Source organism: Mustela erminea, chromosome 12, assembly GCF_009829155.1.
Source record: "Mustela erminea isolate mMusErm1 chromosome 12, mMusErm1.Pri, whole genome shotgun sequence".
Classification (NCBI taxonomy): domain Eukaryota; kingdom Metazoa; phylum Chordata; class Mammalia; order Carnivora; family Mustelidae; genus Mustela; species Mustela erminea.
The window spans coordinates 7009348-7030472 of NC_045625.1; the positions used below are offsets into that span (position 1 = coordinate 7009348).

The following is a 21125-nucleotide window of genomic DNA, read 5'->3' on the forward strand; positions in this document are numbered from 1 at the left end:
CGGGACGCGCAGGAGCAGCGCAGCGCAACCCCGCCCCTAACGGCTGCGTAGCCCCGCCTCCGGCGCCGAGCCCGCTCTTCGTTGCGCTTGCGCATAGGGTTTGCTCCCCCCCCGCCCTCCAGGCCACCTCTCTTGCTTGGATCTGGGAACAGCATCTTTTGAAAGCTGGAGGCTCTGGATTGCAGGAAACTCAGCATGTTTTGATGAGGATGTGGAGAAATTGGAACATCGCTGGCTCTAAATTAGGGCCGCTCCTGTGGAAGACAGCCTGGCAGTTCCTCAAAAGGTTAGCGTTACCATTGACCCAGCAGCACTACTTCTAAGTATGTGCGTATACACACAAAGAAATGAAATATGCATCCACATAAAAACTCGTAGAATGTTCGTAGCAGCGTTACCCATAGTAGCTAAAAAGTAGAAACACAAGTGTCCCATCAACTGGTGAGTAAATAAAATGGTGTGTGTTCAAGCAATGGAGTAGCATCTGGCCATAACATGAAGTGCGGTTGCACGCTACAACATGGATGAATCGTGGAAAACATTATTCTAAGTGAAAGCACTGGTCACAGTATTTTATTATTTCATTTTGCTAAATGTCCAGAATAACAAACATCCTTAGAGACTTTGTGATTGTCAGGGGCTGTGGGGAGGGGAAAGGGGGAGTGGCTGCTAAGGGGTATGGGCTTCATTTGGGGTGATGAAAATGTTCTAGAACTGGATAAAGCTTATGGTTGCACAACTTTGTGAATATCCAGGAAATGACTGAATTATACACTTTCAAAGGGTGAATTTTAAGGTATGTGAGTTCTATCTCAATACATCAGATAGGATTTACCATTGCTGGGAACCAGCTTTTAATTGGGACTTTTTAACTTTGGGCTTCTTTTGCCCATTTCTGTGGGATCTCAGTTCGAGGTGGAAAGGAAAACTCTCTGGAGTTTGAAACATTTTCATTTTTTGATTTTTTTTTTTTTAAAGATTTTATTTATTTATTTGAGAGAGAGACAGTGAGAGAGAGCATGAGCGAGGAGAAGGTCAGAGAGCGAAGCAGACTCCCCATGGAGCTGGGAGCCTGATGTGGGACTCGATCCCGGGACTCCGGGATCATGACCTGAGCCGAAGGCAGTCGTCCAACCAACTGAGCCACCCAGGCGTCCCTGATTTTTTTTTTTAAAGATTTTTTCTTTATTTATCTGACAGAGATCACAAGTAGGCAGAGAGGCAGGCAGAGAGAGAGGAGGAAGCAGGCTACCTGCAGAGCAGAAAGCCCGATGTGGGGCTCGATCCCAGGACCCTGGGATCATGACCTGAGCCGAAGGCAGAGGCTTAACCCACTGAGCCACCCAGGTGCCCCTTTTGATTTTTTTTTAATAAACTCTCTGAACTGTTCGTAATAAAATACAAAGAAAAAAAATAGAACATTGTTGAGAATCCCAGCCATAGACTCCAAAAGAGGTGTTTCTTTTTTCTATTTTTTTAAAAAAAGATTTAATTTGACAGAGATCACAAGTAGGCAGAGAGGCAGGCAGAGGGGAGTGGGAGGCAGGCTCCCTGGTGAGTAGGGAGCCTGATTCGGGGCTCAGTCCCAGGACCCTGAGATCATGACCTGAGCCGAAGGCAGATGCTTAACCCACTGAGCCACCCAGGCGCCCCAATAGAGGTGTTTCCCACTAGCATTGTAAATAGCAGTGCCCTTCACAGAGGAAGCTTTCATTAGTTTGACAAAAATACAAATGATCTGTGTAGATGTGTACCACATTGGTGTACATTTGCCAACTGTTTTTGTTTTTGTGGTTTTTTTTTTTGGTGGGCAGCAAAGTAAAGTTTATTGAGTGATAGTACAAAGCTCCCAAAGAGGGAGGGGACCCAAGAGGGTTGCCCGCAACTGTTCTTTCTTGGAAGATCTTTCATACATTGTAAGTTCTAGTCCATTTATCATTAAGGCTATGAAAATATGCTGGGTATTGTGGCATTGATAGCTGGTGCTTGATTTTCAAATGATCTCCCTTGGCAAAATTAAAAGCTGGAAACTCCAAAATGTCCAAAAATTTGAGGGGGAAGGAGATTTACTGAATCTTGACGCCTGTGTGGGCCCATTGTTTTTGAGGACACAGGGGAATTCTCTAGAGTTTTGTAGACAGGACAAGACTGGATCACCCAGAAGGCTAATAACAGCTAAAACAAAAAGGTTAGGGTTCAGCACAGTACCCCATTCATTCACCTCTCTAAAGAATGCGTTGTTCTTGTAAATATAGGAAAATGTGAAGAGCATAAAAATAGCCCATAATCTTGTCATTCAGAAACCAGCTAACAGGGGCGCCTAGCTGGCTCAGCTGGTAGAGCACGCAGCTCTTGATCTCAGGGTTGTGAGTTCAAGCCCTACAATGGGTGTACAGATTACTTAAAAATAAAATCTTTAAAAAAATCATTTTTAAAAAAAGATTTTATTTATTTATTTGAGAAAGAAAGAACACAAGCAGGCAAAGGGAGAGGGAGAAGCAGGCTCCCTGCTGAGCAGAAAGCCTGACATCGGGCTTGATCCCAGCACCCTGGGATCATGACCCCAGCTGAAGACAGACACTTAACCTTCTGAGCCACCTAGGCACCCCCCAAAATAAGATCTTTATAAAAAGAAAACCAGACTAATATTTTAAAAAATAGTAACATATACACATCCCATCTTCATCCCATCCATCCCATTGGACACTGAGCAGTGCCTTACAAACTGTTTCCTCCAGTCAACTCACAGGATTATGATGTGAAGAAGATGCACAAGGAAGAACCGACCTGGGCCAGAATAAAATGAGAAGCCTCGTGTCCCAGGCACCAAGCACTTGTTTACTGGCTCTCCTGTAGCATTTTCCTTGATCATTTTTAGAAAAGGGAAGGGGTAAGTAAAGGAAATCATCCAATGGAGCCTTAAATATTGATTATAAAAGCTTCTTATAAAATAACACACATATTTCCAGAATAAATGCATTCCACAGATACAAACCTAGCAAAGAGAAACAAAAATCAGTGAGACTGGGATTACACTTTGAAGAGGCCACTGGACATGGGCCCTTCAGTGTCTGTTGTGAAGTGCGTGGGGGCAAGCGGCCTCACGGACACTTGAACCTGAGGTTTCCACTGGGCATGGGGGGGTGGCACTGGGGCAAACACCGAACCCATGACAGAAAACAGCAAGTGAACGTGCTCACAGCCCAGGAGAGGTGGTGAGGACCTCGGGCTGATAGCTCCTGCTGGTTCAGGGAAGAGAAAACCCAAGAGAGAGATTCCTCAGAAGAGGAGGGCTGTGAAGGAACTGGAAGAAAAAGTCCAGATCATTTTCTCAGGGAAGGAAGGAGCAAAGTCATGGTGAGTTAAAATCTGGTACCCTAAGATTAGTAGATTTAAGGCTTGTCAAAAAAAAAAAAAAAAAAAATTTAAAATCTCCATCAGGTGACTCTGTCAGAGGAACGAAAACTAAGTCCTTCCTGCACCCCCACCCTCCGCCCCGCTGCTTTAGGGCCTTTACTGGAGCCAGTAGCTCAGACAAGATCCTGAACACGCTTCGTCAGTGGAAGCGAGAGGAAAGCAACAGGCTTTCCGGCTATGGCTTGGCCCCTCCGCAGTTCCCATGGCATCAATCCGGGCTCCTGGCCCAAGACCGGCAGCCTTAGGCAGGAGGAGATCGGGAGCGGATGGGAGAGCTGGTCAGGTAGGTAGTGTAGGGACTGTCCCCGAACACGTTGGCATAGGATGACTTGAGGAACTGGACGTAGTTCTGCATGCTGCGATTGGTGCTCTCTGACTGCTCCAGGCGATCTTTGAGGTCCTGGAGCCGGCTCTGGTAGCGACGGTCAGCCTAGGAGGAAGAACGGGAGTACAGGCCAAGTGTGCGAAATGTCCAGAACAGTCTTGATCACTGGTTGCCAGGGACTGAGGGCGCGCTGAGGGGGGACTGGGAGTGACTGCTTGTTGGCTATGGGGTTTCTTTCTGAAAATATTCTAAACTTGTGGCGATAATAGCACACCTCTGTGAATATACTAAAAACCACTAAATTTTACAGTTTATTTTAAGATTTTATTTATTTGACAGAGATCACAAGTAGGCAGAGGCAGGCAGGGGGGAGGGGGAAGCAGGCTCCCTGCGGGGCTTGATCCCAGGACCCTGAGATCATGACCTGAGCCAAAGGCAGAGGCTTAACCCAACTGAGCCACCCAGGCACCCCGAATTGTACAGTTTAAATGAGTGACTTTTATGGTATGTAAATGATATCTAATAAAGCAGTTAAGAGAAAAAAGGGGATCTGCCTGGAAAATCCTGAAGGGATGGTTAAGTGATTTGAGAAAAATAAAACTATGGGGTGCCTGGGTGGCTCAGTGGGTTAAGCCGCTGCCTTCGGCTCAGAACATGATCTCAGGGTCCTGGGATTGAGTCCCGCATTGGGCTCTCTGCTCAGCAGGGAGCCTGCTTCCTCCTCTCTCTCTCTCTCTGTCTGCCTCTCTGCCTACTTGTGATCTCTTTCAAATAAATAAATAAAATCTTTAGGGCGCCTGGGTGGCTCAGTGGGCTAAGCCGCTGCCTTCGGCTCAGGTCATGATCTCAGGTCCTGGGATCGAGTCCTGCATCGGGCTCTCTGCTCAGCAGAAAGCCTGCTTCTCTCTCTCTCTCTGCCTGCCTCTCCATCTACTTGTGATTTCTCTCTGTCAAATAAATAAATAAAATCTTTAAAAAAAAAAAAATAAATAAAAAATAAAATCTTTAAAAAAAAAAAAAAAGAAAGAAAAAGAAAACTATGTCATAGTTATAAAAACACCTTGCCCAGAGGCGCCTGGGTGGCTCAGTGGGTTAAGCCTCTGCCTTTGGCTCAGGTCATGGTCTCAGGGTCCTGGGATCAAGCCCCAAGTTGGGCTCTCTGCTCGGCAGGGAGCCTGCTTCCTCCCTCTCTCTCTCTCTGCCTGTCTCTCTGCCTACTTGTGATCTCTGTCAAATAAATAAATAAAATCTTTAAAAACAAAACAAAACAAAACAAAAAAAACACCTGTCCTGCCGGCCCCAGGAAGCTAAAATCTAAATTCACTCCCTTCCCTCCTGCCCCCTACCCTCCAACCCGACTCACATCATCCCGGCTCCGCCGCAGCTGGCTGAGTTCAGTTTTGGTCCTGCTCAGCTGGGTCTCAAGGTCCAGGATTTTGCTCTGGGCGGCTCGCTCCTTGGAGACTGCGTGTTCCTTGGTTTGTTCCACCTGCCCAGAAGACATGGAAGTGTGGCTGGCCTACCTGACCTGGGCAGCAAAGGTCCGTGAAGCCTGGGCCACTCCCACTCTGGTCTCACGGACAGCCCTTGCACATCGCTATGGATGGTTCCCAGGAGCCCCGGGGCAGGAGCTAACTACGGGGACTTCTGCAGCCCACTCTACCTGCCCCTTCCCCACACTCCATGAGTCATCACCCGAGCTGTGGTAAACCCAGCTGAGTCCCATGCAGGCTTGGGATTTTTTCATAAGTCCCAATTGAACTGAACAAGCCATCGTGAATAAAGGGCCAAATCCTTTACAGTAATTGCTCATTTGATCCTTACAACGAATTCACGAGGCAGGTGCCACTACTGTGTGCCCATTTTTTAGATGGGGAAATAGGCCCAGAGAGGTCAGCTGATTTGTCCAAGGTCACAGAGCTAGTTAGTAAGGGAATCGAGACCTACCTGCCTCCTAGCATCTTCAATGGCGCTCTCCAACTGCCTGGCCAGGGTCCCACACTCCCGTGTTTTCTCCTCTAGCCGGAGCTGAGACTGGTGGATTGCCTCCTCCCTCTTGGCAATCACCTGTAGGAACTCGATATTCTGGGCGCTGGTCGCCTCCAGTTTCCTAGGTGAAAGCGCTTAATCAGATCCTGCTTATATCCCTTCCTGTCCTGTTCCACCCCACCAGGGGGCTGCCAGTCACCCCTGGACCGGGGCTCTCATCACGCCAAGAGTCTCCAAGGAACCAGAGGAATAAACCAAAGGAAACTGCTGATCAGCAAGACGGCAGGGAGCCGAGCAGGCCAGACAGCCAGTTGAAGAGCGGGAAGAGGGAAGAGTGGGCGGGCGAGCCAACGGCGCGTGCCTGTTAGCACACGTAACGTGGTTCCTTGTACTGAACTTAAAATTTAGAAGTTATACAATGTTTCACAAATGCAATTAATTTGTTTCTTATGCATGTGGGAGAATGGTTAGGAGAGAAGGAAGTTTCTAGAATAAGATTATTCCGTTAGAATTAAAATTTTAACCTTAAAAAAATGTATAGAGGACAAATAAAATTGCCACTTGTAAAACAGAACAAAAAAAACAAACAACAAAACCACGGTTGCTGTTATCCCCACTCTACAGATAAAGAAACCGAGGCACTGAGAGCTAACGTCATTGGCCCAAGGTCAGCACAGGGGGCAGGTTTGTCTCTAAAACCTATGCCCTCGGCTTCTGTTCGCGGCTGCCCCCTCAGCAAAGGGACTTCTGCTGGACCACCCTACCACGGAAGTAAGCCGCCACAGGCTGCAGTGTCCATTCTGATATGCACACGTGGTCCCCACGGCACTCCCGGAATATCTTCCAGTTGCAAGCTCTGTAAGTCCTGTTGGTCCAGCTGCATACTGGCGGCCAGCAGAGCAGAGCAGAGACAGAGCCCAAGAGACCCGCTGGCCTAAGTCCCCGCATGCAGACTGCAAGAGCCATCTGGGCGGTCATGACATGCCAGGGCAGGCCTTTCAGCTCTGAAAGTAAGGCTCCCGCCCTCATTTTACAGACGCTAAAAGCTCCGGAGGAGGACAGTCAGGGCCCTACATACAGCTTTGCCAGATACCAGCTGTGTCACCTTGGGCAAGTCACATCACCTCTCTCCATGCTCAGTTTCCTCATATTTAAAATTGGGATAATAGTAGGGGCACCTGGCCAACTCCCTCGGTAGTGTGTGCGACTCTTGGTCTCAGGGTTGTGAGTTCAAGCCCCATGCTGGGCACAGAGGCTACTTTAAAAAAAATGCGGAGCGGGGGTAATAATAGCTACTATAATATAGCAACACATTAATACAGTGCACTTCTCTATGCCAGATAATGTGTTAAGGCCTTTGAGGAAGGGCTCATGGAAGACTTACAGTAATCTCATGAGCTAGATTCTTATCCCTCCCTTGATCCCTTTCTCAAGATGAGTCAACAGAGATTCAAAAGGGTTCAAGGAGGGGCGCCTGGGTGGCTCAATGGGTTGAGCCGCTGCCTTCGGCTCAGGGTCCTGGGATCGAGTCCCGCATCGGGCTCTCTGCTCAGCAGGGAGCCTGCTTCCCTCTCTCTCTCTGCCTGCCTCTCTGTCTACTTGTGATCTCTCTCTGTCAAATAAATAAATAAAATCTTTAAAAAAAAAAGGGTTCAAGGATTTGCTCAAGCTCACCAGACAGGTTAAGGGGCCAAGCTGAGACTCAAGTCTAGGGCTTCTGACTCCAAAAACTACTCTTCCCCTAACTGCCTCCGACAGTCCGCAGGTAACAGAAGAATCAGATCGGAAAGGTCTTGGGGAAGGAGGGTGGGGGGCAGGGGGATGACCCCCAGTAGCCGCATACTGGTCCTACTGGTTTGCTAGGTGAAGTGTGCCTTTCTGGTACATGGAGCCTGTGGGTGGTCTGAACTTGACCTCTCTTCTCCTGGAGCATCCCCTAGTCAAGAGACTGCCTTCCTCTCTCCCGCAGCGCTTACCACTGTAATAGAAGCAGCTTTGCCTCTGAGGTCTGCCCTGCACCTTCCAGGGCCTTGAGTCCCTCAAACACTTCTGCACACTAAGCCCAAAGCAGCTAAGTGGCTGAAAGTCTCAGGTCCTAGGAAGCGGACAGAGATGGGACCAAGTGCCTCTAACCTCTCCAGTTCATCCACCTTCAGACTCAGCTGTTTATTTTCCTTCTGGGAAGACTGGTGTTTCTCTCTTGCCATCTCCAGCTTGTCCCCCTGATGTTCGATCTAAAATGACAGGAACACAGACCTGTTTATGAAGGAACTTCCCGGTGCAGCCCTCCCTTCCCACTAGGACCTGTCATCCACACCCAGGAGAGGGCCGTGCCGCCCTCAGCAGGCATCCCAAGTCTCCACGCACAACCTGGAGGAGAGAGAGGAGGGACAGGTTAGGCCCAACTCCTGTGAAGGCTTGCCCCACACGAAGAGAAGCCAGGTTTGATCCCGATGAAGCATGGTGACACTTTCTTGATCAGAAGCCACTCAGTGGGATCCGGGGCAGACATGAGAAGGCGGAAGCAGATGGCAGGTTTAACTGGCCCACACGATGTGCCACGGAGCTTTACCAGTTACATTGTTGGCACCGCTGATTTCATTTTCCCTTTGAATGGGGACAAGGACACGCAAGGCAACAGGAAACCTAGCAAGTCTTTCAGGTTGGCGAGTTTGATTGGTTCTTCAGAGGGCTGCCGTAAGCCAAAGCCTCAGATACCAGGCTCGAAAGGCCCTCAGAATTCTCAGGCTCAAGAGAGGGCAGGCAACTGAAGAGGACTGAGAACACAGGCTCGGGAAAGCAGATGGAGCTGGCTGGGTTCCAAACCCTGTTCACTAAGCATCAACTCTGTGACCTCAGGAAATTATGCCCCTATGCCTTGGACTGCTTTCTGGAAAATGAGAGAAAACAGTATCTACATTTTCAAGTTTCTGGGAGAATTACATGAGACAATACCGGAGCACAAACTCTGTGCTCAAGAATGACAGCTACTTTTATTATTACGAGGTAGCAGGTCAAGAGAGGGGAAGGGCCTTGCCCTGCAAAGGAGAGGCACATAGTCTCTTAGACCATAGGCAGGATTCCAGTCACCCAGGGACAGACTGCTTCTGGGAGGAAGGGAACCCTCTTTCGGGTCAGAACCTCAGGCAGTGGGTCTGGTAAGAGCAGTGAAAGGCAGCTGAAGCAAGAGAAAGGTGGAAGAGAGCACGCAGAGGGCGGGGTGGGAGGCGGAGTCTCCCCTGGGGGCGTGGCCGAGCACAGCGACAGAGCAGAGGCGGGTGGAGACTTGGTGGGGGCGGGGTGCGGCAACACAGGAGAGTGACGGCTCCTATAACTACAATCACTTTGTGCAAACACAAGGCATTTGGCACACCAGACTTTTATTTCACAGCACTGATGATAGCTCACTCCTTTCAGAAAGCGGCAGCCAAGAAAAAGGAAGTGGTCCTCCCTTGGGGGGGGCGTGCAGCTCATCTCGGTAAGCGGGACCCTGCTCGCGCCAGTTCGTGGGACCCTTTCTGCCAGTCCCTTACCCGGCTGCGCAGGTCTGATATGATGGCTGTGAGGTCGATGTTCTTCCTCTCATAGCCCTGCAGCTGGTCTTGGCACTCTGCCAGCTTGGCCTCTGTGATCTTAAGGATGTCGGGCAGCTGCTGCAGGTCAGCCAGCTGGGACTGGAACTGCCTACGGGCCTGGAGTGGGGGAGAGAAAAGCCCGCCATTGGGAAGGGTCCTGCTGCGGGTGGGGTCAGGCAGAGTCCTTTGGGATAAGGGCAGGGCCACCCTCCCCAAAGGCCACTGAGGGTGTCCAGCTATTCTCTGAGGTACACACTTGACCCCCAAATGGCTTTCAGAGCCTGCCACTCCTTTAGTCATTGAATAACAATGGCAACCACAGAGCAAACCCCAGGACCCAGACCCTGTGCTAAAGGCTCTCTCAGTTAATTCTTACAAAGACCTATAAAGTGGGAGCTGTTGTCCCAACACAAGGATCAAAGGAACGAAGTCATTTCCCTAAGGTTGCCCAGCAGGAAACGGACAGAGCCAGAATGAAGGTCCAGTCCAACTCCAAAGCCCATAGGAAGGCAATCCCAATGCTACAGTTCGGAGGAGAAGGTCAGAACTCTGTGATTTAGTCCATCCCTGTATTAACAAGGAGGCTGAGGACCGGATGGGGCAAGGATTTGCCCAAGGCTTTGTAACACATGAGTGGCTGGGCCTGCACTCAGCCCTTCTCCTAGGTTAATATTCAGACAAGCCCTTTATCTGGAGAAGAAGGCTTTCTGGGGAAAAGCAGAGGGGAGGGGAGGCACATCTTTGGGTTGACGCAGAACAAAATAGGAAATGCCTAAGACCTGGCAGATCTGAGCATCTGAATCCACTTGGATGCTGAAGCAGGAAGTATATTTTAAGAAAACCGGAGTAAGAAAAAACCAGGAGGAAAAGGAATAAAGCAGCAGAGAGAGAGAGAGAGAGCGAGAGAGAGCTAGCGAGCGCGCGCGCGCACGGGCACGGTAGTGGGGATGAGCCCAGCAATGAGAAAACTCGTCTATCTTGCTGGTCCAAATCAGGCAGACTCACGGGCAGCCGAGGGGGACAGACATGGGACTGGGTGGGGGAAGAGAGCCAGCAAGGGGAGCAGTACCGCTTCGATCTCTTTGTTCATCTCATCTTTAAGGATCTTGTTCTCTTTGTCACAGCGTTCCAGCTGGGCAGCCACTTCATCAGCCTCCAATCTGGTCTTCATCACCTGGGGACCAGCAAAGCATCGCAGCGGGTTTCTGTGAGCCACACGTTTACAGCCCCACCCTTCCCGGGGGAGGGCGGCGCCCGGGCGGCCGCCTACCTGACTCTTATAGTTGTCGATCATCCCTTCATAGTTCTTAACCGAGACCTTCAGCTGCTGCACCTCGATGTGCGCCTGGTTGAGCTTGTCCTCCATCGGGGCGAAGCTGGCCTGGAAGGGGTGGCTACTGAGTCAGCCACAGGAAGGTCCCCAGAGCAGGCGGCCGTCCCACCCCCAACCCTCACTCCGAGGGGCCGGCCAAGGGAAAAGCGCCTACTCAAACCCACACCCGCAGTTTTCCTCAGACAGGTGCCCGGGCAACCTCAGAACTGACCCGGGAACAATGAACGGAGGGCCACCAACCTCCCGCACGAGCGAACACGCACCTGTAACTTTGACTCCCTCAGAACTTAATACTAACAGCCCACTGTTGACCAGAAGCCTTACCAATAACACGTATAGTCAATTAACACGTATTTTGTGTGCTCTATGGATCACATACTGTACTCTTAGAACACGTGAGCTAAAGGGACAACTGCGTGGCTCACTCAGTTAAGTGTCTGTCTTGGGCTCAGTCATGATCTCGGGGTCCCGGGATTGAGCCCCGCATCTAGTTCCCTGCTCGGTGAGGAGCCTGCTTCTCCCTCTCCCTACACCTGCTGTTCCCCCTGCCTGTCCTCTCTCTGTGTCAAATAAATAAAATCTTTAAAACAAAACAAAAAAAAGGAAGCTAAAGCAAAGAAAATGTTAGGCAAATCATAAGAAAAAATACCTTTACAGTACTAAACTGTATTTATAAAAAAACAAAAATCCACATATAAGTGGACTCACACCGCTCAAAGGCGGGTATCAAGGGTCAGCTGTAGATGCAAATAAGCAAATCCTATGTTTTCTTACTACAAAAGCAATATAGGACCATGAAAGAAAATGGAGGTGGAGGGCAACTGGGTGGCTCAGTCTGTTAAGCATCTGACTCTTGGTTTTGGCTTAGGTCATGATCTCACCGTCGTGGAATGGAGCCATCAGTCAGGCTCCCTGCTCAGTGGGGAATCTGCTTGGGATTCTCTCTCTCCCTCTCCTTCTGCCCCTCCCCCTGCTCGTGTTCTAAAATAAATAAATAAATCTTAAAAAAAAAAAAGAAAAAAAGACAACGGAGGTAAGACCAATGATGCCTGATGCCTTGCCTGATGGCTGTCCTAGCTAAGCAGATACTTTATTATTGTTTTTTCAACAAAAATGGGATTGTATTTACTGCTTTGCAAGTAACAATTCCCTGCCCTACTTCTCAAGTCGATAGATGTCCTCCTACAACCTCAATGTTCACCTTCGTAGATGGAATGAAAGAAATCATGGTATGTCAATACAATAAAATAATGTGCAGTCATTTGGAAGAGATAAAGCTAAAAAACAACAACAACAACAACAACAAAACAAAACAGATAAAGATAGCCATGATGTATGGGTAAGTGAGAAAAGTAAGCTGCAGAATAATGGGTGTGTACGTGTTTCAGTATCTATATTCGTATTGGCGGGGGCGGGAACCTGGACAGATATGTATCTAGAGTTCCCAAAGAGCACCACTTCTGTATCACAGTTCTGTAATATTTTCCACTCTTCCTGGAGAACACGATCTGAGACAATACACGTCCAGAGACACCATTTTCGACAGCCACACTGTATTATGTGCCACAGACACACATGCTGTAATGAATCCCCCAGCCACTTGTTAGGCGTAGAGGCTGCCTTTCATTTCCCAGCAACCTCACTACAGCAGAGGAGCGGCCGCCCCTCCCACCAGAATGGCTCCAATGAGAAGGACTGACAATACCCCCAGGAGACAGGAGGAGACGCGGAGCAACTGTTACCTCTTGCATACCCTGGGTGGGAGTGTAACTTTGTATACCTGCCTATTCTACGGCAACATCTACCAAAGCTGAACTTAGGCTCACCATCTGACGACCAGCAATTCTAACTCAAGGTATTTAACTTGCGAAAATATCCCAAATAGGTATGCCCGAAGATACTGTACAAGTCAAATGTCCATTGACAGGAGGGATAAATGTAGCGTGCTGGGGTCCTACAGCGCCAGGCCAGACAGCACGGACCCTGAGACCTGCTGCACAGCACGGATTGTTTACAGGCAGAAGGCTGAATGAAAGCCAGGCACGGAATTCAAAAACAGGTAAGAAATTCTGTGCGGACTGAAGTCGGGAGGACAGTCACCTTTGCACGTGTTATTTCTAAGCGGGTGAGGTCAGGCGATGCTAGTAAGGTTTGGGTCAGGGTGGGTGATGGATAAAATGTGTCCACTTCATGAAAATTCTAGAATGTTTTACCTCTCCCTATGTCACACTTAACAAATAAATCAGTAAAAAGGAATAAACTGAGGGGCGCCTGGCTCTTGTCAGTAGAGGCTCTTGATCTTGGAGTTGTGAGTTCAAGTCCCATGCTGGATGTAGAAATTACTTAAAAATAATTTTTTTTAAAAAGATCTTATTTATTTGACACAGAAGGAGAGAGAGAACATAAGCAGGGAGAAGCAGGCTCCCTGCTGAGCAGGAAGCCCAATGTGGGGCTCAATTCCAGGACCCTGGGATCATGACCGGAGCCGAAGGCAGATGCTTAACCAGCTGAGCCACCCAAGCGCCCCTTAAAAATAAAATCTTTTAAAAAATAAATAAACCTAGACTGGACTGTCCAGACCCGTTAAAAAGACCCAGCCTGGCTCTGAAACATGAAAGGCTGTAGAGCAAGTGGTCTAGACCAGGAGCTCCAGAACAAGACTGGGCTCCAGATCTTAACGCCAACACTACCCAGGCACAATCTCAGCAACAAACATGACCCGTCTCTAAGTCTGGTTCCTTATTCTATAAAGTAGAGACTCACTATCGGGAGGTTGGGAGGTTAGAGAAATGGATGCACGTCAAGGGGACAGCAGCCCCCCAGGAGTCATGCCCACCTCCAGTCGGCTGTGTTGCACGCATACGGGCTGGGTGTGCGTCTCACACACATTACCTCATTCTCATCAGAGCCTCCTTTCCTCCCACTAAGAAACCACAGTGACAGAGGATAAACTATCTTACCCAGGGCTAGCCGCTAGTGAAAGGTGGTCAGAACTTGATCCAGGCCTTTATTTATATCTTTATTTAACGATTTTATTTATATACTTGAGAGGGAGAGGGAGAAGCAGACTCCCCACAGAGCAGAGGGTCCGACATGGGGCTCGATCCTAGGACCCCAAGATCATTACCTGAGCTGAAGGCAAGATGCCTAACCGGCTGAGCCACCCAGGCGCCCCGAATCCAGGCCTTTCTGATTCCAGCGCAAACCCTCCTACTCATGTCGCTGCCCCCAGGCCCGCCGAAGACCCCTGAGTCATTTCTGGGAGTCCGTCCGGAGTGCCCCGTCAGGGGACCCACTGCCCTCCACCCGTGGTGCGGGCCCCGCTCTCACTACAGACCTTCAGCCTCTCGTTCTCTAGCTTGAACGCGGAGTACTCAGCCGTCTGCCGGTGTAATCTCTCCACCAGGCTGTCCCGATCTTCCCGCATCTTCTCCTCCAACGTTTGTTGTTGGTTTACGAGATCTGTCACCCGGCTGGTAGGTCGCAGAGAGCGAGCAAACAAAGAGAAGTGTTATGTGGGTTCTGAGAAGCCCAGGTCTTTGTGTGGAGTGGGGCCAAGTGTTCCTCCAGTGCCACCTCGTGGCGCCCTGTCTGCTCCTGACTCTCCACTCCGCTGCCTGCTCTGGCCGGGGACTGCCGCTGTGACGGTCCCACATACCGATCCCCTTCTTTCAGCCTTTATGTCTGTCTCCCATACCACCCCGTCCAGAAGCCTTCTGTGTTCTGATCCTCCCATGAGGCCAAGACACCACGTGAAGACAAGAACCAGAGATGCGTCCCTTCTCAGCAGCTCAGCAGGTCTTTAAGTTAGGACAGAACTCCCAGGCTGGGTGGTCAGCGACACCCCCAACATTCCTCTCCCTTGTTCATGTGTGTGGAAGAAGCCAGTGCTCGCGTGCCCTCACTCCCTTCCCCAACGCCCAGTCAGTCAGCAGGGCTGTGATCCGGCAGCAGAGACCGTGGCCCCACAGGAGCATTTGGGTTTGCAGATGCTTATCGTGACCACAGGCCCCACACAGAACCTTGACACAGTGTGTGCTCTCAGGAATGATCAGTCACGGTGCGTTCAGCGAATACGTGCTAAGCACAGAGCAGGCGCAAGCACGCAGGTCACGTTCGAGCTGGCAAATTCCTCCTCATGCTTAGATACCCAGCGAAGACTTCCCTCCTCAGAGCATCTCTTCCCCAATCCCCGCCCTCCGTACCATGGATCCTTCTACCTTCGTTATGTATCTTCTCCTACCGGACAGAGAACCCTAGGAGGCTGGCAGCTGACAGAGGGCCCAACCCAAAAGCAGGTTCTCAGAATGTTTGCTAAACTGAGTTGCATCCAGCAAAAGACACTTCAATGAGCTCCCCCCGCCCCGTGACTGGCCCAGAGCCCCGGGCGGCTGGGTCTCTGTGGCCTGGTGTTCTCGATCAGAGCGCAGGGTTCACTCCGTGAGGGCAGGGAATGTGGTTGTCTAGTCTCTGTGGTGACCCCCAAGGCCAGCACACAGCCTGGTACAGAGCAGAAGCTCCAGAAATACTTTTCAAATAAATGAGTACATGATTGTAGAGGACACTGAGAATGTCTGAATGGTCCCTGGTCCCCAGTGGTGAGAAAGGTGTGGGTTCAGTCCCCTAAAACTGGAGGCCACCTTTGCCCCCTCCTCTGACCTACCGACTGCTGTCACTGGGCAGACAACAGAGAGAAGACAGGGGTATTTCCAGTGGCTCCCAGCCCTCAGTGTGCAGAGAGGCCAGCCCCCTCCACAGCGCCGACCAGGGCTGCCAGCCCCTCAACCCAGTCCAGCCCCTGGTGGCAAGGCCACCCAGCAGCCCTGAGGGCGCCGGGCCCCCGCCTCAGCTGCCAGCCCCCTCTCCCCCCCCCCGTGCACCCGCTTCCCTCCATCAGTCCATGCACCCTTGCCTAACACACGTACTCATTCAGGACGATAATTTCCAGTTCGAGGTCTCCCTTGTCTTTCACAACCTGATTGTAACGGCTCCTCCATGATTCCAGAGTGGATAAAGCTTCAGCGACATAAAGATCCTAGGAACAGGGGACAACAGGACCTGTCAGCCCGGCGACAGTGCTGAGGCCAAGGGACCTGGGTGCCCGGCTCACCCTCCTCACCCCTGCAGTCCCTTTCCAGAGAGCATCAGGGGTGACCGAACTCAGCAGAAGCTTCTAGATTTCCAGCAATCAGATGCACTCTGTTTGTAAAGCCTTCCTTAACTGTCATTCCCGTGCATGATACTGACAAGGCTCAACTGTCCCCTCCAGCGTCCCTGGCCAGCCGCCCACCCAGCTTCCATCCTTTGCCCCATTTACCCACCCACCTCCTCCCCACTCCCCAGCACGGTCCCCCCTCCCGCCATCACACAGCCGAGCCAGCACCCCCGGCCTCCAGCCCCGGCCGCCCTCACCTTGTCGGCAAGTTGCACGTGCAGCTGCTCAGCATACTCCTCGCTCTTCTCAGCTCGCTCCTTCTGGGCTCGGATGGCCTTCTTTAAGGTTTCTTTGTCTCGGTCTCCCTTTTGCTTTAATTCCTTCAGCTGCTCCATGATGGCCTCCACTTCTGCCTTGTGCTGGTTCCCACTGCGCTCCAGGTTCTGGGAGCGCAGGGCCAGAAGCAGGTGGGGGGGTGTAGGGAGACAAGAATGAAGGGGAGGGGGGGAAGGGGGACCACGGTAAAGAAGCGGTGAGGAAGAGGGAGAGAGAAAATATGGGTCACCAACTGGGTGGGGGCCTAGTGCTCTCAAAGGCAGGCCTGGGACGGGGGTCATTCCCAGCTCCCCATGGCATCTCTCCAGATCGCTGAACCCATCGGGGCTGAACGTTAGGACAGAACTCCATTCCCTCTCCCGAGGGAGTTACGAGACCAGACGGCCTAAGGGATTAAGTGGTCGGCTCTGGGTCAAGGCCCCCAACCTGGTCACTGCAGGGAAGGGCACCCAGGGGGAGTGCCTGGGCCACTCCAGGGCCCACTACCCTTGCCACTGTCCCAGAGTCTCTCCACAGACCGAGTGCACTGGCAGCCAATGCCCCATAAACTGTCGGGGCAGAGCCTTCCTGAGTGGGGCCCACCGCCCTGGGACCGCCGCGCCCCCGCCGCGCCCCCGCCGCGCCCCAGCCCCTCCCTCCCACCTGCGGGGCGGGCAGGCACCTTGATCTGCATGCACAGGCGACTGTTCTCTGCCTCCTTGCACCGGAGCTGGGCCTGCAAATGCCCACGCATGGACTCCATGGATTTCGAAAGCTCCGACGCGGTCTTTGCTTGAGCCTTTGGAGAGATGGAGAAAGCGACAGAGCCAGCATTTGAACCCACGTCTCTGGCTCCAGTGCACACTCTGCACACCAAGCTCTACTGGCCCGTAAGGAGGAGCAACCATAAGGGATGGTACCTTCTCGCATTGTATTTCCTGGAGTAGCTCCTCTACCTCCTTGTCTTTGTCTTGCAGGAGTAACAGCAGGCGCTAGAGAGAACACACAGGGCTCTGAGCTCCCGGAGAAGGGCAAGCAAGCCGGGCCCAGTGGGGGGACAGCCACTCCTGTGAGCGCCCGGCCCCCAGGGCCCAAGATCCCGAATACACCAGCCCACGTCACAGAGATCTTGGCAGGAAGCACCCAATATCTGTATTAAATATTTAAGACAACAGACATGTTACTGGTCTTTCAATTTAAAGTAATGTGAGGGGTGTGTGGGTGGCTCAGTCGGTTAAGCGTCCAACTCTTGATTTCAGCTCAGGTGTTTAATTTCAGGGTCATAAGTTCAAGCCCCATGTTGGGCTCCAAGCCATGGAGCCTACTTAAATAATAATATTAATAATAATTAAAAAATAAATAGGGGCACCTAGGCAATTCAGTCAGTTAAGCAGTCTGACTCTTGTTTTCAGCTCAAGTCACTGAAACTCAGCCCCACAGCAGGCTCTGCGCTCAGTGGCAAGCCCGCTTCAAGATTCTCTCCCTCTGCACCCTCCCCCAGCTCACGCATGCGCTCTCGCTATCTCAGATAAATAAATGTTAAAAATAAATAAATAGGGGCGCCTGGGTGGCTCAGTGGGTTAAAGCCTCTGCCTTTGGCTCAGGTCATGATCCCAGTGTCCTGGGATCGAGTCCCACATCAGGCTCTCTGCTCGGCAGGGAACCTGCTTCTCCCTCTCTCTCTGCCTGTCTGCTTACTTGTGATCTCTGTCTGTCAAATAAATAAATAAAATCTTAAAAAACAAACAAATAAATAAATAAATAGAATACCGTTAGCTGGGGGAAACCATGAAAAACAAAACAAAAATGCTAAAGAATCCGCATAATACCCCAGCCAAAGAGAAGCACTGTTAAAATATATTAAAAAGTCTCATGCATATTTTGTTCCATAACCTACAATCCTACATTGACCATAATGTGATTTAAATCTTCTACTTCTTTTGAAACAGCTGCTTAAAGTTTCAATTTGCTAGCTTATCATAATTTGATTCCCAGCCTCTCACGCTGGGAATACAGATTTGGGCATTATCTCCTTCACTGCCAAATCTCCCACTGGGAGGGGCCCTAAGGGCCGAGGGCCACACGTGGGAAACATGGCCTCCATCCTCCTCCTCTCTTGGAGACTCGCTTGGCCATGAATACCTCAATTGCTCCAAAAGGTTTTGGAGTTAATTCAGTCAACGTTTTTTGTACAGGCCAGCCTGTTTCCCAGTTTATCTGGTCTCCCATCACTCGCTACGTTTGCTTCTGGCACCCACTAACATGGTGAGGAACTGAGGGTTCCATGGACCGGACTTTGGAGTGTGCTGCCTTGGGAGAGATTCCTAGAATCGTAATTGTTGAGTCAAAGAGTCTGAATCTTTTGATGGCTTTTAATCCATAACACAAAGAAAGCAGTTCAAGGAACAGACACTGATGGTGGATCAGTGCAGCCGCAGCGGCAGCGTCCCTCATGTTGTGCTCAGCATGCTGGTTCAAGCTCCCAAGGGATCAGCTAGACAAACCCAGTGGAGCAGGCGGGATAGGAGACATCAGCCCATCTTACAGATCATGAAACTAAGACCCAAAGAAATGTCAGAGCGAGGCTCCAGCGCAGCTGCTCCAGGCCCGCCCCTCTGAGTACTGTTGCCTATAAGCCACTAGAGCCGGCAGGGGGCGCTGTGTTACCGCTTTCTCTGAGTCCGCCTCTGCCAGCCGTTTGAGTAGTGCTCCTTGTTGCTCCATCAGCTTATCCGAATCCTTCAAAGCAAGACACAGGGAGAGCCAAGAGGTTAAGCAATGAAGCCAGATGTCTGGATTCTTTACCTTTTCTAAAATATAGGGGTCATAAATAAATTGCAATCTCGTAATATTCAGTGAACCAGTAAGGCTAAAGTCCCCTTGTCCACCTCCAAACCCCACTCCACTGTTACTCATTTGATGAATGTCCTGCCCGTCCTTTCTCCGCGCATTTACATATAGCTACACCTGGAGAAATGGTATCTTTTGGTGGGAGGAAAGGATCTATGGGTGATTTTACCAAAATGATAACATATTGTATTTTTTAACATATTATATTTTTGAGCCACTACTTGATTTTTTAAAAATTTTTTTAAAGATTTTATTTATTTATTTGTGTGAGAGAGAGCATAAGCGGGGTGAAGGGCAGAAGGAGAAGCGGACTGTCCACTGAGCGGGGAGCCTGATGTGGGGGTGGATCCTGGGACTGGGACCTGGGCTAAAGATAGATGTTCAACCAACTGAGCCACCCAGGTGCCCTGACTACTTGATTTTTTTAAAAACAGCTTTATTGAGAGGCAACTGACTGGTTCAGTGGGTAGAACGAATGACTGTTAAGATTAAAAAATATTTTAATCTTTTTTTTTTTTAAGAGTTCATTCGTTTGTCAGAGAGGGAGGGAGGGAGAGAGAACACAAGGAGGAGGAGAGCAGGCAGAGGGAGCAGCAGGCTCCCTGCTGAGCATGGAGCCCAACGTGGGACTCAATCCCAGGCTCCTGGGATCACGACCTGAGCCAAAGGCAGATGCTTAACTGACTGAGCCCCAAAATTTTAAAAAAATCTTAAAAAACAAAACAAAGGGGCGCCTGGGTGGCTCAGTGGGTTAAAGCCTCTGCCTTTGGCTCAGGTCATGATCTCAGGGTCCTGAGATCGAGCCCCCCATCAGGCTCTCTGCTCTTTCTGCCTGCCTCTCTGCCTACTTGTAATCTCGGTCTCTTAAATAAATAAAATCTTTTTTTAAAAAATCAAACAAGAATCCCCACACATACAGATACATAAGTATCTGCCTTTAGCTCAGGTCATGAATCTAGGGTCCTAGGGTCCTGGGATCGAGTCCCACACATCAGGCTCCTTGCTCGGCAGGGAGCCTGCTTCTCCCTCTGCCTGCTGCTCCCCCTGCTTGTTCTCTCTCTCTCTCTCTGACAAATAAATAAAACCTTAAAAACAAGCAAAAACCCAAACAACTTCACTGAGATGAAAATTCAAATACATACAAGTCACCCATTTAAAAATGCTAACTTGGGGGGCGCCTGGGTGGCTCAGTGGGTTAAAGCCTCTGCCTTTGGCTCAGGTCATGATCCCAGGGTCCTGGGATCGAGCCCCATATCGGGCTCTCTGCTCAGCAGGGAACCTGCTTTCCTCTCTCTCTCTGCCTGCCTCTCTGCCTACTTGTGATCTCTGTCAAATAAATAAATAAAATCTTAAAAAAAAAAAAAATGCTAACTTGGGGCACCCGGGTGGCTTGCTTGGTTAGGTGCGTGCCTCTTGGTCGGATGATAATCCCAGGGTTCTGGGATCGAGCCTCGTGTTGGGCCCCCTGCTCATTGGGGAGCCTGCTTCTCCATCTCCCACTGCTCCTGTTCGTGCATGCACGCTCTATCAAATAAATAAAATCCTTGAAAAATAAATTAAAAAATTAAAAAATGGGCGCCTGGGTGGCTCAGTGGGTTAAGCCTCTGCCTTCAGCTCAGGTCATGATCTCAGGGTCCTGGGATCAAGCCCTGCATCGGGCTCTCTGCTCAGCGGGGAGCCTGCTTTCCCTTCCCTCTCTCTATTTGTGATCTCTGTCAAATAAATAAATAAAATCTTTTAAAAAAATAAAATAAAATGCATAACTCAATTTTTTGGGCATATTGCATTATTAATTTAATTTTGTGGTTAAAAATTCATAACATAAACCTTGCTGGGGGTGCCTGGGTGGCTCAGTTAGCTAAGCATCTGCCTTCGTGAAGCTAAGGTCGTGATCCCAGGTCATGGGATTGAGCCCTCCATCAGGTGCCCTGCTCAGCGGGGAGTCTGCCTCCTGCTCTGTCCTTCCCCGCCCCCACACTTGTGCTTGCAAGTTCTTTCTCTCTCCCAAATAAATAAATAAAATCTTAAAACAAAACGAAATGTAAACCTTGCCATTTTAACCTTTTTTAAAGATTTTATTTGTTTATTTGACAGACAGAGATCACAAGCAGACAGAGAGACAGGCAGAGAGAGAGAGGGACGCAGGCTCCCCACCGAGCAGAGAGC

At 50.2% G+C, this 21125-nt stretch overlaps 1 protein-coding gene across 17 annotated transcripts in view; it reads right to left on the bottom strand.

Annotated features, from left to right (window-relative positions):
* Positions 1–3428: 3428 nt before the first annotated feature.
* ODF2 (outer dense fiber of sperm tails 2) overlaps positions 3429–21125 on the bottom strand; it is a 36092-nt gene continuing 18395 nt past the window's right edge. For 15 of the 17 annotated variants that reach the window (XM_032307259.1, XM_032307271.1, XM_032307269.1 and 12 more), the window contains 13 exons: positions 18777–18848; positions 17030–17101; positions 16792–16908; positions 16052–16237; positions 15565–15674; positions 13977–14112; positions 10577–10687; positions 10376–10480; positions 9265–9423; positions 7865–7965; positions 5690–5852; positions 5106–5231; positions 3429–3847 (listed from right to left, as the gene is read on the bottom strand). In XM_032307259.1, the coding sequence (XP_032163150.1) occupies positions 3659–3847; positions 5106–5231; positions 5690–5852; positions 7865–7965; positions 9265–9423; positions 10376–10480; positions 10577–10687; positions 13977–14112; positions 15565–15674; positions 16052–16237; positions 16792–16908; positions 17030–17101; positions 18777–18848 (1647 nt within the window). In that variant the 3' untranslated portion in view covers positions 3429–3658. Of the gene's footprint in view, positions 3848–5105; positions 5232–5689; positions 5853–7864; positions 7966–9094; positions 9424–10375; positions 10481–10576; positions 10688–13976; positions 14113–15564; positions 15675–16051; positions 16238–16791; positions 16909–17029; positions 17102–18776; positions 18849–21125 lie in introns of those variants that run through there. The other 2 variants (XM_032307273.1, XM_032307274.1) reach the window with 1 other exon arrangement.